The sequence below is a fragment of the Marmota monax genome, unplaced genomic scaffold, assembly GCF_021218885.2.
Source record: "Marmota monax isolate L192 unplaced genomic scaffold, Marmota_monax_Labrador192_F-V1.1 WCK01_AAM20220418_F8-fsc00009, whole genome shotgun sequence".
In the NCBI taxonomy this organism is placed as follows: Eukaryota; Metazoa; Chordata; class Mammalia; order Rodentia; family Sciuridae; genus Marmota; species Marmota monax.
The window spans coordinates 25,829,097-25,843,695 of NW_026694710.1; the positions used below are offsets into that span (position 1 = coordinate 25,829,097).

The 14,599-nt window shown below is 51.2% G+C and overlaps 1 protein-coding gene across 2 annotated transcripts in view; it reads right to left on the reverse strand.

The window, feature by feature from the left end:
- The window catches only part of Afap1 (actin filament associated protein 1), a 135,528-nt gene that overhangs the window by 60,000 nt on the left and 60,929 nt on the right, over window positions 1-14,599 (reverse strand). For both annotated transcript variants that reach the window (XM_046423916.2, XM_046423915.2), the window contains exon 4: window positions 7,223-7,331. In XM_046423916.2, coding sequence (XP_046279872.1) covers window positions 7,223-7,331 — 109 coding nt within the window. The remainder of the gene's footprint in view (window positions 1-7,222; window positions 7,332-14,599) is intronic.

The following is a 14,599-nucleotide window of genomic DNA, read 5'->3' on the forward strand; positions in this document are numbered from 1 at the left end:
AGTGAAGTGTGAATACGGAAAGGAAAAAAAAGAAGAGCTAGTGAACAATTTCGCCACTTGAGGGGACAACCATGACGCGTTCCCTCGGAGATCATGTGCAGCACTTTCTTGTGTTCATGCTGACATGCAGAAGCTGAGGCAGAGCAGGGAAGGGACAGGGCGTGTTCCAGATTACAAAGGCCCTCGCTGGTGCTCTCAGCTGCAGGAGATGAGGCCAGTTGGGTCTCACTTGGAGAAAAAGAAAAAGGACACCCAAAGGTAACTAATGTGTCCCAAGCCACACCCCTGAAGGGTGGCAGCTGAAACAGGAAGCAGACCTCCTGGTTTTGAAGTAAAAGGTAAACCATGTCCCCAGGAGCCTGCCTCATCTGTGGGAATGCGCTGAGGCTGACAGTTAGAGAAAGACAATAAGTTCACTGACCTCTTCTGAGAGCAGAACTGAGTCATTTCTAGAAAAACTCAGCCAAGCCAGCAGGAACAAAGAGAGAAGCAGTAACAGAGCCTCAGGGAGGACCGGTTCCCACGGACATCCCAGCCATTGCCCAGTGGCGAGAAAGTTGGCCCTTACTCCTCACTCAGGGCTGCTGGTGTCCAGCACTCAGACAGTGGCTTGGATCCCAGGAGCCAGCTGTGGTTGGCTGGGGCTCTATACCACACAGCCAGGTCAGGGACACTCTGTGACCAGTTAAGGAAGACCCGACTGGGGAAAAAAATCACTGATGCCCTCTGTTATGGTCGCGCAGGGCTCAGATACTCACAGAAACGTGGCAGGAAGGGCCACATTTGGAGGCCTCGTGGGAGAGCCCTGACAGTCTACATGGATGTCTACCCTTCATATGGGATGCTCCGATAAGCTGTTCTCTTTGAAGATAAAATACTCAACCCAGAAGAAGTATCAGGAAAGCAATGGCAATGTGCACATCTGGCACACCCGGCCATCAGAGACCGGGAACCTGCCTGCTGCACTAGCCTGGCACCATGGCTGTCCACGGCCATCGCTCCCTCACTGGGATCACCCAAGCCCTCACCCTCAACCCTCCATCAGAGCCGCACAAACTACAGACAAGGGGCAAGTGTGGAGCAAGTACCAGCATCCTCTCCTCTGTGTCCCCCCCAAGGAAGCAGGACAGGGGCAGCTCACCATGACACTCTGGCTTTGATAGCTGAGAGGAGAGAGCCGCCAGGCCTCTCTTGGTTCCTGGCTGTGCTTTATGAAGAGAAGGCAGAGGACGGCTCCCAAGCAGCAGTGCGTGGCTGTGTTCTGATGAGTGTCCCCCAAGGCCCATGTATTCAAGGTCGGTCCCCAGGGTGGCATGTCAGGTGGGGCCTGATGGGAGAGCTTAGGTCGTGTGACCTGGAGGGGGGCTGGGAGACCCTACCTCTCTCAGGTCTGTGTCCCAGCCATGCCCACACATGCCCGCGATGATGTGCCGCCCTTGCCACAAGCCAAAGCAGTAGGGCCACTTGCTGTGGAACTGGAGCCTCTAGACTGTGAGCCCAAACAGCCCCGTCCTCTGTCAACTGCCTCAGGAGCCCCATCACAGCGACGGGAAGCTAACTATAGGGCTGTGCTTCTCTTCATTTCAGGAGTTCTGAGCACAGAGTTGGGCATAGAAGGAGGCATTTCTCACACACATAAAAGACGGAATGGAAGGGCTGGGGCTCAGCGGTAGAGCATGCATCTAGCACATGTGAGGCCCTGGGTTCGATCCTCAGCACCACATAAAAATAAATCAAATAAAGGTATTGTTTCCAACTACAACTAAAAAATAAATACTAAAAAAAATGAAATAGAAGTTCAGCCTGGAAAACCAAGAGAACGACGCCCAGGAGTTCCCAGAGCTGCCATCGGCAAGTGTGTGAGCGCTCACACACCCGACCCGACACACAGGAGGCTCTTCACCTGCTTTGGTCTTAAATTCTAGTGGGGAAGAAACAGACAGTAAACAGGTGGGCTCTAGAGGACAGGATGTGTCCAGACAGAGTCTATCAGAAACATGCTGGTGTCTGGAGCTGCTCTCCCAGGCTTCAGCATCAGCTCGTGGTAACAATGACCACACTGGACGCCCGGGGCTGGTGCCCTCGACGTCACAAAGGGCTTCCCCATACCATCTGCCTGCTCTACACACAGCCCTGCAGAGGCCCAGACTGAGGTAGAAAAACAGGGCGGGGGCACCGCTGGGGGCAGAAGCTGTGCTAGGTGGGGTGGGTGGCAGCTGCAGACCACGGGAGCCACATGAAGACTGCAGCTTTCACCCCTGGGTGGGCTGGGAGGCTCTGAATGAAGAGGTGACCTGCTCAGGCTCTGAGATGCCCAGACCGGCAAAGCCAGCCTGGCTATAATTAGAAATGTATGGCATAAAGTTGGTCTATATACATATGGTATATGTATGGCCCACAGTCAGGGATACGTGGCATATGGGCTATAGTTAGGAATACTCTAACTCGCTCAGCTTCCTGGAGACTCAATGTATTTGAGATCATCTTGTCGTTCTCGCAGCTACTCTGAGGATCAGATGAAGGACACAGGAAAGCCCCACGTGACCCTGAACACCCAAGGGTAGGTGTACTGTACCTGTCACACTATGGCTCATGGCAGGCCTATAAGGCCCAGTTGATCCCCAAACACGAGCTGTATCAATGAACTGGGTGCACATGTGCCCGTACCCCCTGAAATCAGGAATGACATTCTAAACTATGCTCCTTGACAAGAGAGAGGGGCAAGGGCAAGAGGAGAGGGGAAATAGAAAACTAAAAATGAAAATGAAATCTAAATCTGCAGCCAAACATAAGAGCATAGCAGGTCTGTACTGTGTACACAGGTCATATCTCTTCTTGACTGCGACGGTCCAGGCTAGCTCTGGCCAGGAGAGAAACCTGCAAGGGTTCTGGCAGAAGGGAAGGAACCCTGGGAGACAGTCACCAGCTACCCAATCCCGGGGAGGCCTGGCCCGGAGGCACTTGCTCTTGTAGGCAGCCCTTGCCCTCCCACGGCCACTGTGGCCTTGGTCTCCAGTGACCTCAGGAGGAACCAACTGTCAGTCTACATTTTCAGGGGGAGGAGGTGCACAGGTTGAAGAGGAAAAGGGGGACCTTTCAACATATTAGATTTCTCAATCTTCAGACTTTCAACTTCACTGGGCCTCGTAGCCAACTTACATTTCCCAATTGGACTTTCTGATTTCCAAGTAATTTTTATTGTCTCAGTGGCCCTTTCTGAAAATCCAACCCATGTCTGTCTGTTCGTTGATCTATTTGTATTGGTGCTGCTATACCTTGTTCTTGTTTTTCTAATCTTTTTCGTTTCCTAAAACCTTGTCTAGTCATAATAGTGGGTGCATTTTGGTTTGTTATTTGTTAATGTCAAACCTAATTGATCTAGGACATCTCGTCCCCATAAATTTACGGGAAGATGATCCAATACATATGGCTGTATAGTTCCTTCACATCCTTCAGGATCCTTCCAATCTAATACCATTGCACTTCTATGGGGATTAGTCGCCACTCCTAGGCCTCGAAGCGTTTGAGTGGCTTGTTGTAATGGCCAATGTTTTGGCCATTCTTGACGAGAGATGATGCTAAGGTCTGCACCTATATCCAGTAGCCCATTAAATTCATGTCCTTGAATATTTAGTTTTAGCATGGGGCGAGAATCTAAATTTAAAGAAAGGATAGCCCAATCTACACCTGTGGAGCCTAATCCCTTGGAATCTCTTTCTACAGTACGACTGGAAAATTTATCATGTAGGCTGGGTATTATTAGTAACTGTGCTATTCTATCTCCTGGTGAAATTACTGATATACCCTTTGGAGAACTGGCTATAATTTTTATTTCACCTTCATAATCGGGATCAATTACCCCAGGACTTATCATAAGTCCTTTTAGAGTAGAAGAGCTGCGTCCCAATAATAAGCCTACTGTTCCTTTGGGAAGAGGTCATTTTACCCTTGAGGGAATGATTTGAACTCCCATTTCTGGAGTTAGTACTGCTCTGGTGGAGGCGCAGATGTCCAACCCTGCGCTCCCTCTGGTTTGTCTGATGAGGGATCTGATGGACAATGTGTCCTGGGCACTACCCTGATGGGGTTGCTGGGTTCCTCCAGTGCTCCGTATATTTGTGGTTTTGGGCCCCGGACATTGGGCCCCCCTGTCCATTTTTTGGCAATGGAGCCCGATGCCTTTCTCCACGATATCGTAGATAAACACTTGGTCCTTGTTCGTTTTTTGATAATGGAGTACCCTCTATGGTGGTTTGAGAATGGCATTCATTAACCCAATGTCTCCCTCTACGGCATCGTGGGCAAATACCTGGTATTCTACTCCTTTGATACCTAGTTTTGTTAAACCCTCCTCCTATGGGGCAATTCCTTTTAAAATGTCCTGTTTGTTCACAATTGTAGCATGTTCTTGGCCTGGCAGCTAACGCCTGTTTTATTGCAGCTGCCACAATTTGCCCTTGTTCATTAATGTCTCTGGCATCTAAAGCCTGTTTTACTGCAGCTGCCACAACTTGCTCTTGTTCATTAATGTCTCTACATAATTTAATATATGTGTTTAAATCTTCATGTTTCCATGGTCTAATGATATCTCTGCACCAACGATTCGCTTGCTCATAAGCCAGGTGTTTTAGTAATGGCATTGCTTGTTCTGTATTCCCAAAAACTCTAGTAGCTGTTTGAATAAGCCTATCTACAAATTCAGCGTAAGATTCATTAGCTCCTTGTATTACCTTAGATAATTGACCTTGTAAACCTCCATTTCCTTGTAAAGTCTTCCATGCCTTAACTGCATCTGCAGCAATTTGTGCGTATACACCAGGATCATATGCAATTTGTTGCTGCTGATCCTCATAAGGTCCCTTTCCTAACAACATATCTAGATTTCTCTGAGGATAACCAGCTGCTGCATTTCGCCTAGCCGTCTCCTTGCAAAATTCCTCATTGGCAACCTTCCATAACAGGTATTGTCCTCCATTTAGCACAGCTTTACACATATTAGCCCAATCTGCTGGCGTCATGTTCAAGTTGTTAATGGATTCGACCATGCTTACAGTGAAGGGTGCTTGAGGACCATAGGTTGTTACAGCCTCTTTTAGCTGCTTCACTGTTTTGAAATTTAAAGCATAGTGAATTCGCTGCCCTCCTGCCTGCTCAAGTACAGGGCATGTTAATATTTGAGATCTTGTCTCAGGATCCCAACTATCAACTGCGGGGGTTGGAGGCCTCCCAGCATATGGAGGTGGCCTTGTTAGTTGGACACTTACGTCCTCTAGTGATAGAAAGGTGTTAGTAGCAGTCTCCTGTAGAGGTGGTGCTGTTGGTTGTAGCAGTCTCCCGTTGTAACTTTCCCCCTGATGGCTTTTTCTGTTTTACACTTTCTTTCTCTGTCTGACTAGCTCGAGAGGCCTTCTCTTTTACTTGAATTTTTTCCTCTGTCTGACTAGCTCGAGAGACCTTCTCTTTTACTTGAATCCTTCTACTATAACTATAATACAACCCAAGAAGATAACGCCAAACAAAACTGAAACAGAGTGAAACAAAAGTGGAACAACAGAAAATCATTATAATAGCTTTTCTATCCTCCTGAAATTTCCATCCGTCCTTTCTCCCTATCTGTTTTCCTCCATCTTACACATCTCCAGGGACAGGCAACTTAAAACAAAAGTGAAGCAAAACAAAAGAGGAATCTTAAAATGGCTACCCATCCTCTCGCCCTGCCCTCAGGGGCGAGCAGTTTATCACTTACCCTCAGTCGCTCCCCGTGCGAGCCACCAAATGCCGCAGTCTGGCTGGGCACGATTCAGGAGCCACTTGTCAAAAGAAACGAACTTTATTTTTAGAACCACACACGACAAACAAAACCGCTCCTCAGGAAAAACCTTCAGAGCCCAACTGCCACCATCGGCTTCCCACAAGCCTCACCAACTCCCCCCATCCTCCTGCTCTTGAGGCCGATTGGCTGGGTCGCGTGGGCGGAGCCAAAAAAGTCCCCCAATGAGCAGCTCCGTGGTCTGAAAGGGCAGGAAAACAGCCCAATGAGCATCACCGCAGAGGAGCCAATCAGCTAGATGTTGCTGGGGCCGCTGTGAGCCAATCATCAGCTGGCAGTCAGCTAGATGTTGCTGGGGCCGCTGTGAGCCGGCAGCTGGAAGTTTGCTGGCAGCTGGAAGTTTTCTGGGGCCCCTTCGGCTGTGGCTCTCAACAAACTTACATTTCCCAATTGGAGCATGTGTTCGAGTGGGGCTAGACAGCAGCAGGGGTTCAGAGGCAGGACCCCAGGGAATTTGGTGTCACCTTCCAACATCAGGTTAGGTACTGCTTTGCTGAGGTAGCCACATGCTGCCAAGGAAGGGAAAGACTCCAAATGCAATGTCTCTGTGGAGCAGAGACTTCAGGTAATGCCACATCCACTCTGGCTGAGGGCACGTCTCCTGAGGAGCACAGCCACAGGGAGACGGCTGCAGGGAGGACCGTGCACTGGAGAGCTGTGTGTGAAGTCAGTGAGCACACTGACTCCTCACAGACCCGTCTTTCATAAAAAAGCAAGGGCCTTCCCCAAGGACATACGCTCACACATTCGACTTCTTGAGACAACAGCACTCTGCCTGACAGACTGAGAGGAGAAATAACATCAATAATTCAAAAAGAAGTTCCAGAAATAGTGAGAGAAGGGTTTTCAGCAGTAGCATGTTACTTTCTGTATTGGAAAGCTGGGTGCTGACAAAGGTGTGCTCCCGTGGGTCCTCAGCAGGCCCCTACTGGGCCAGGAGAACTATGACTTGGTCAAAAAATCCCCAGTAAAACCTGCATGCCCCCAGAAGGAACAAACAAGTAAAGAGAAGTCTGCCACCCACCCGGGGGTCTTCATTCTATGCCCCTAACTCAAGCCAATGCTCAGCGTGGGAGGGACACCATGCCCCACCTAGGAACAGGGCAGGTCGCAGCGTGGAAGTACCCCACAAGGGGCCGCTTCCCTTCCCACAGAGGGACGCACTTCATCGCTGCCTGTCTCCCGGCTGGAGGCTCCGCTGACTCTGAGTCACCAGGAAGGTGGTGGTCAGATGAAGGCGCTGGCAGGCACCTTGGCCTTTCCAAAGCCCTCTGTCCTTAGGTTCCAGATTCCCTTGGCCAACACTTACAGTGTTATAGTCCCCAGTCCCCCTGCATGCCCAGCAAGGCCCCTGGGCTCTGCAGCAATCCTGCAAACCACTGGCCCACTCACTTGATGTGATGTATTCCGGAGCTTTCCCAGGACTCAACGGCACGGCCTCCTCATAGTAACCTTCCGGGAGAGAGGACGTCGGCAAAGGTGGAGGCCCGCTGTCAGGAGGCTGAGGGGAAAAGGAACACCGTGCTCACATTAGCATGACCACTGGAAGGAAATGGCACATTAGCAGGTGTGGGCTAGCATTTCCTGCTTTCCTTTACCAAGTTTTGTTATAGTTAAAGCTTCATCCCAGGGTTTCATAAACTGACTTCCAGACCACTCTAATCAAGCCTTTATTGAAGCACACCGATGGCGGCTGACCAGAACATAAAGGTGTCCCCCTGATCAGCCCCGAACAATTGCAAGGGCATTCCTTATAAGCCTGAAAACCGCAAAAGGGATATTTGGGGGTCTAGCCAATGCAAGCAAGCCAGTTTACAGAAACGGGACAGTGCAGTCAAGCGGAGGGAAGCTTAACCAATCACAGTTAGCCTAGTCACCCCAGTTACAGAAACAGAGCCCCGTTACCTTAGTTACAGAAATAATACCCCATTAGGTAGTTCCATGTTCTTAAAGGTTTCTATAGCAAAAGGAAAAGAACATCTTACTCCAGTCATGACTCTTCTACTTGGCATGGTTGTTTTACAGGATGAAGTCATAAAACAAAATGGAGTCACATTTGCTCCTACTATCACAGTTTATGCCAAAAAAGAGTCATCCTACAAAGAGGCCCGGAAGGTCAGCTCCTGATAGAGTCCCGCCATGCTCCCGTTCACATCCAACTCCCAGGTGCACCCTGCATGTGCCACTCAGGCCCCAACAGGCCAGAGTTCCACACAGGCGTAGCACCATCCTGCCTGAGGGTCATCTGCACATTCCGCATCCCAGGCATTGAAGCCCCTTCCCCCAAATCCAGTAGAGCTGCCCCACACCTGCCCTTCTGGCACCTCCCCAGCTGAGACAGGGTGTGCACCCCCTCTATCCTGGCGGTTCCCACCATTCCCCCCTCGAGCTGAGCTCTCCTCATGGCCAGGTCACTCAGGCGAGCTCCTGGAGCAGAGGCGCCAGAACCACATAGCTGGACCAGGAAGGGCTGTCCACACCTCATGGCACTCCTGAAACCCAGGGCGCCAACTACCTCGGAGCCACCCAGAGAAACTGGAGACTGTGTTCTGGAAAGTGCCTGTGCTGACCTGAGCCCGCCCCTTCACGACAGGGTCCTGACCATGGGGTTGAGGCCCCCTCTGGCCTGGAGGCTGTCATTTTTGCATACAGGAGGTGGGAGTTTCACCCTCAGCACCACCCAGGTCTCATGTCCCCCTTTTCTTCCTGGACTTTGTGATGACTCTAGTCCACACACCACTTCCTCCTCTAGATATCGCCAGGAGCCCCAAGGTCCTTCCGCCAAGAGAAGAGGTGGAGGGCAGGAGATGGGAGCCCTGAGCTCTGCTCACAGGCTACACCGGCCAATCCAGACAGGAGCCTGCTGGCCCTGTGTCGTGACATGGCACAGATGCATACTCGGAGGCCCAGAACCAACACATCCTGCTCAGAGCTGCCCGAGTACTGACCGAGCGGGGTCTGCAGACAACACTGTGTGCGCTCAAGACCTCCCCCCCACCTCCGCCCTCAGTGGTGCGACACTATTCCACACCATCCGCATTCTCCAAATAAATGGGGAAGGAGCATGTCATGGAGAACGGAACCGCACAGCACCCCAAACTGAAGATCTACCAAGTGAATTTCCAAGTAGCACATGTTCCAGTGAAAACACGGTTTCCGTTTTTTATTCTTATGTAAACTCTCTACAACGCAAGTCCATCACTTTCCACTGGACTTGAGTCCAGAAGTCCTCTGTGAATGACTGAGCAGCTGCTGCATGTCCCCATCGCCAGCTGAAGGAGGAGCGCCCACACCAGACCATGAACCCTGCTCCTTCAGACCCTTGAAGATAGCCGCTCCCTTTCACCGGTCTTTGTTCCCAGACTGAACAGCGCCGACCCCTAGCGCTCTATCAGAAGCTGTGTGTCCCAGTCATCCTCCTCCTCCCACCCTGCCCAAACCCAGGGCCTTCACATCCTCCTGCACAGGCCACTGGGCACTAGGGTTAAGGCCAGGATGGGAGGCCAGGCCAGAGTGAGATCCGGGTGCTGCAGGACTTCACTCAGGGAGCGTCTTTTGTCTGTGAACGGCAGGGTGCTCCAACTTCCTGGAGGATGGTGAGAGCCTCAGGTCCCTCAGTCCCCCACAGGCAGGGGCAGCATCACGGGTGCTGAGACAAACAGGCTTCTTACCTACAAAGGTCCGACTCTTCCTCAGAGCTGCAAGGCCAAGGTGAGGAAGGCCCAGACTCTCTTAATGAAGGGGATTCCCACACAGATACTGTTAGATATGGAAAATGGAAAGCCCCAAAATAGTGTGGCCTGGGAAACGGAGTGAAAAAGAAAACCCCACTTTGATCGTTTTCATCCCTTCCAAGACCAGTCCTCCCCAGGTGCTGGCCACAGGTGGGGAGAAGGTGTTCCATCTGACCTGGAGTTACAGGCTCTGGGAGGCACTCATCTCTTCCAAGACAAATCCTCTCCAGATGCTGGCCACAGACCCCCAACCCCAAAACCCAAATTTCTGAGTGACCGCTCACTAAATCACCTCTCAGTATAACGTACATAAGTCCACACTTTCCTCCAGGAAAAGTGGGTCCCTCAGAGACGCGTCACCCTGTTCCTGAATGAAACTCCATTCCTAAATAGAGAGCTGGGCTGACAGTGCAGTCTGCGTCCAGCCCCGGCCCTTTGTGCTAACATAGTGCCATGCGTTGGCATAGCCTTTTAAGAGACATCCTCTAGACCCAATAATTCCACCCCTAAAAACATATTGGTCATGAGGCAAAAAGTTGTAAGAAAGTCCAATAAAAGTTTTTTGTCAAGATCCAAGAACAATCTAAATGTGCACCCAAAGGAGAGCACTGAGCTGGGTGGCCTCGCTCACCACAGGTGTGCAGGGGCCAGGCAGCCCACAGCGCTCACCTGAACACTTCTTGGACACTGCAGAACAAAAACACGACTCTTCTCGGCCCTTCCCTTGTGTGCTTCTGTTCATGTAGTACAAAGACAGAAGGCCACTCACCAAAAACATTAACCAGCGGTGTCTGGACAGCTTGGTTTCCAACACACCATATGTTACCTTTAAATTCATTTAAAATATCAAAGTATTTTCACTATGAAATAATACCCTTCAAATTACTCCCACAGAAGCACCCTCTCCTCCACTGCTGTACGCCGTTTCTCCTGGGACTCCTTGCAGGGTTCTGACACTTGAGCTTGTCAAGGTCAAATGGGAAATGCTGCAAAGAGGTGCCAACCTGCGCAGGCCACTGCGTCCAGGGGAACTGGTTCCTTCAGAGCCCTTCCAGTAAGGTAGAGTCCACTGCAGTCATGATCAACGTGACTCTGAAAGGTCCCAAAGGGGGAAGGCAGATTTCCAAAAGGGATCAGAGGACTTTAATTCTATATATTATAGTGATGGTAATCAAATTGTTTTTCTGGTTACAGTAAATAAAATCTACCAAAAGTAATGGCCAAAAATTATATAATCTGAAATAAAAAAGAACTAGGGTTCAAGTAAAACCCATCACACACCAGCAGCACCCCAAGGCAGCCATGCCTAACCCAGCTCCCCACACCTTGGGTCCGCCATGCTGCAAGGGAAATGGGACTGGACTACAGTGATTGTCAGTGGACAACACGGCAAAAATGGTTTCAGCCCTAATACCAAGGAGCGAGCAAACACTCTTCTTTGCAAAATTACAGTCTCTGTGCAAATCCTGCCCATTCCAATCTGATCACTGATCTGCACTCCACACGGCACTTGGGTGCATGCTGGGGAGGCATTCCTCCATGTTTTCTCTAGTTCTGTTCATGCATGACAAGGAGTGACAGGCCCAGGTGGCATGTTCCCTCCCCTTCCTCTTCCACCAGTAGGTAGGCACTCAGAGGAAAGGCAGAGGGCCAGCGGGAACAGACTGCACGTGGGACTCTGGCGGAGAGACTCTGAGATAAAGTGCTGCTAGGATTGTAGGTGGGGTGAGACCCGGAGTTTCTGAAAAGATGACAGAAAGGGACTGAGATGGCTCCCATCCCTGAAAGGCCCACATCTGGCTCCAAGGGCAAACAAGGGTTGCTCCTGCTTTAAGTCCCGGGCATCAGTCAGAGCTGCAACTCCCAGTGCTGGTTGTGTCACATCATCTCAAAGGGATTCCACCTCATCTGTCAACAGATAGCGAAGGTGCTGTGAAGCATGGGGTACAGCAAGAGTGAAGGGCAGCCACGGGGAGGCACCGGACTCCGTTGTTTCATGGGAAGTGGAATGGCATGAGGGGATGGAGCTGGTGCCTCATGGGGACTGATTTCATTTGGGGAGTCAGAGCTCTGGAGCTGGACAGTGGTGACGGTGGCACAGCAGTGTGCGTGTGCTTAATGCCATGAGCTGTGCACTCAAAATTTGTTATGAGGGCTGGGCGGTGGCTCAGTGGTAAAGCGTAAAGCACTTGCCTGGCATGTGTGAGGCACTGGGTTCGATTCTCAGCACCACACGTAAATAAACAAAATAAAGGTCCATCAGCAACTAAAACTATAAGAAAAAAACTTGTTAAGATGTCAAACTCATGCTATGTCCGTTCTATAAAAACAAACTCCACGGTATCTGCTGGCAGAATGAGGCTTCCACGGTACATGAGCCCTGGCTCTGAACTATATCGAAGACTCGGACTGTGCCCGCCGCTCTGCACACCGCAACCTGCCGCTCTGCACGCTGCCCAACTCATCAAGCGGGCATTTCAGGAAGCCTGGCTCAGTAGCACGTGTGTGGCCACATAGCCCCGAGGAGCCTGCCTGCTCTCCCGTCCTCCATCAGGAGGGTGGAAGGCGTCCCTGCTTTTAGACTAGTGCTGTTTGGAAGGCGAGGAAGCAAGGCAGAAAGGAGCCCTAGTGTAAGGGCTGCTGAGCTCTGGTGGTGTGGCCATCAGCACAGCGAGCCATCTGCAGGGAACCGCTGACTTTCCCCACGAGCTCTCAGCACTGAGGGTATAGGAGGGACATCAGTTTGAGCCACACAATTCTCAGAGTCACTCAAAAAAATCTTTTGGCAAACACAGCTCTTCCAGAAAGGGTTTTATCACACTTTACACATTTAGCCTATCGCAGTCCACGTGAAGACTAACAGGCCACAGTGTAGTGGTACACGACGTGGCCTCAGGAGAAGCCACAATTCTACAACACACGCGCTTGCCCTCTCAGAAGCCCTCCACAGACATGCTTACAATGCAGAAGCCTCCGGTGCGCACAGGACACCTCAGGCTGCCTGCACGTCTCCTCCAAAGGCCAGCTGGGCACATGCAGACATCCCTTGTTTCTAAAAGCATCACTCGTCACAAAACCAGCCTCCCACACGCCCTGCCCTTGAGCTGTAGGCAGCATGCCCTGTGTACTATGCCATGTGAGAAACAGAAGCCCAAGGAGCGTGCCATCCCCAGCAGCTGGAGGCTGAGCTGAACTGCAGCAGTGTCAAGACAGCGCCCAGCTGCACGCACACCACCAGCACCCGTGGGGACAGAGACGTGACCAATGATCACAACTCCCAATGCATTTGTACCCAAGGACACCGATAAGGCACTGCCCATCTAATACACACCACCCTTCCCCAGCAGTCCCAGGTATCTGCAGTGCTCCAGGACATCTGCTTCATGACGGGACTCCTCTGCCTAGCACACCTCCTCCCAACCATCACACCCCAGAGGAGCAAGCGCTCCTGAAAGTCAGTCTGCCAGGAGCAAGGAGCATGGCCAAAAGCCAGTCCCCCAGGCAAACTTCACTTCCTGGATGGCGACTTACCTGCCCAATGTCACACTCACTGGAAACCCTCCAAAAAATGTAGCAGAGCTGCCCTAACCAACCCCTGACCGACTCTCTGGGCTGCCCGATGTCCTCCAGGCCCTCTGCAGCACGCCCTGCTGGGGTCCATAAAATGCCAACACTCACAGCCAACAGGCCCTCCTAAAGCACCTATGGGACAGCCCCTCAGGACAGCAATGGACCTAACAAGCCAGGTGGACTCTTTAATATTGTATCACTGTAACTATTTGTTTCATTATTATGTAAACAAACAAACAAAAATGAGCACAGAAGGGCTGACAATTGTTGAGAGCCACAGCCAAAGGGGCCCCAGCAAACTTCCAGCTTGCCAGCAGCTGGAAGTTTGCTGGGGCCCCTTTGGCTGTGGCTCTCAACAGACAATTCTCTGAGATGCTCTCAAAAGATCTGTCAAGACAAACTGAAAACAGAAACTATCCCATGTCCACCGTAAACGAGCAGACCACACTCACAGAATTCCAGGGACCCTCCGAGTCGGCTTTCTATCACTGTGACACAACAGTTCACATAATGAACTCACAGAGCAAAGGCCCAGGTCTCTTGTGGTCTGGATGTGGGGTGTCCCCACAGCTCCTGTGATGCAGGGTATTCAGAGGTGAGGCCACTGATCGTGCCAGCTGCAGCTTCATTAGCCCAGGCTGGTCTGAATGAGTGCTGGGTGGTACCGGTGGTAGGTGGGCATGGATGGGGGAGTGGGGCCCTGGGGTTGGTCCTTCCCCTCTCTGCTTCCTGCTCCATCATGAGCTGAGCCGCTTTCCTCTGCTGGGCCTTCCCCCAGGACATGCTGCCTAGCCTTGGGACCAGAGCAATAGAGCCAGCCATTTATGGACTGAGACCTCTGAAACCATGAGCCCCACTACACTTTGCCTCCTCTACATTGCTTTTGTCAACTCAGAAGCTGACTAAAGCGCAGCATTAGATATTCCAGAGCGTGATGGGCAGACTGGTTGCTTTAGGCCTTTGGTGGGGCACCAGACACCTGCAGCGGGGAGCACACTGCTCACCCCATGGCAGGAGGCCAAAAGTGAGAGCGAGAGGGGGGTCCCACATTGCCCTCTGGGGGCATGACCCCAAGGACCTAAGGCCCTCCCATGAGGCCCTTGTCCTAAAGGTTCACAGCACTTCCCAAAGCACACTATAGGGCCCAAGCTTTCAATGCTTGGGCCTTTGGGGGACATTTACCACATGAACTACAACATGTTCTAGTCTCAGATAGCATTATAAAGCTGGGGGTTACTAACGACATGAACACATGCACCAACTGTGCCAAAAAGCAGCGTAACCCAGGGAGTAGCCCCACGTTGGAAGAACGCAGCTCTTGACCTACACCAAACACAATCCCCTCACAGCAAGCAACAGTCTCTCCTGGGTATCAAATAAAAACTCTTGATTCCCAGGTATGAGGAGCTACCAGGGAAAACTGCCCGTTGCTCAAATTGTTACTCAAAAGTTACTTATTTAAAAT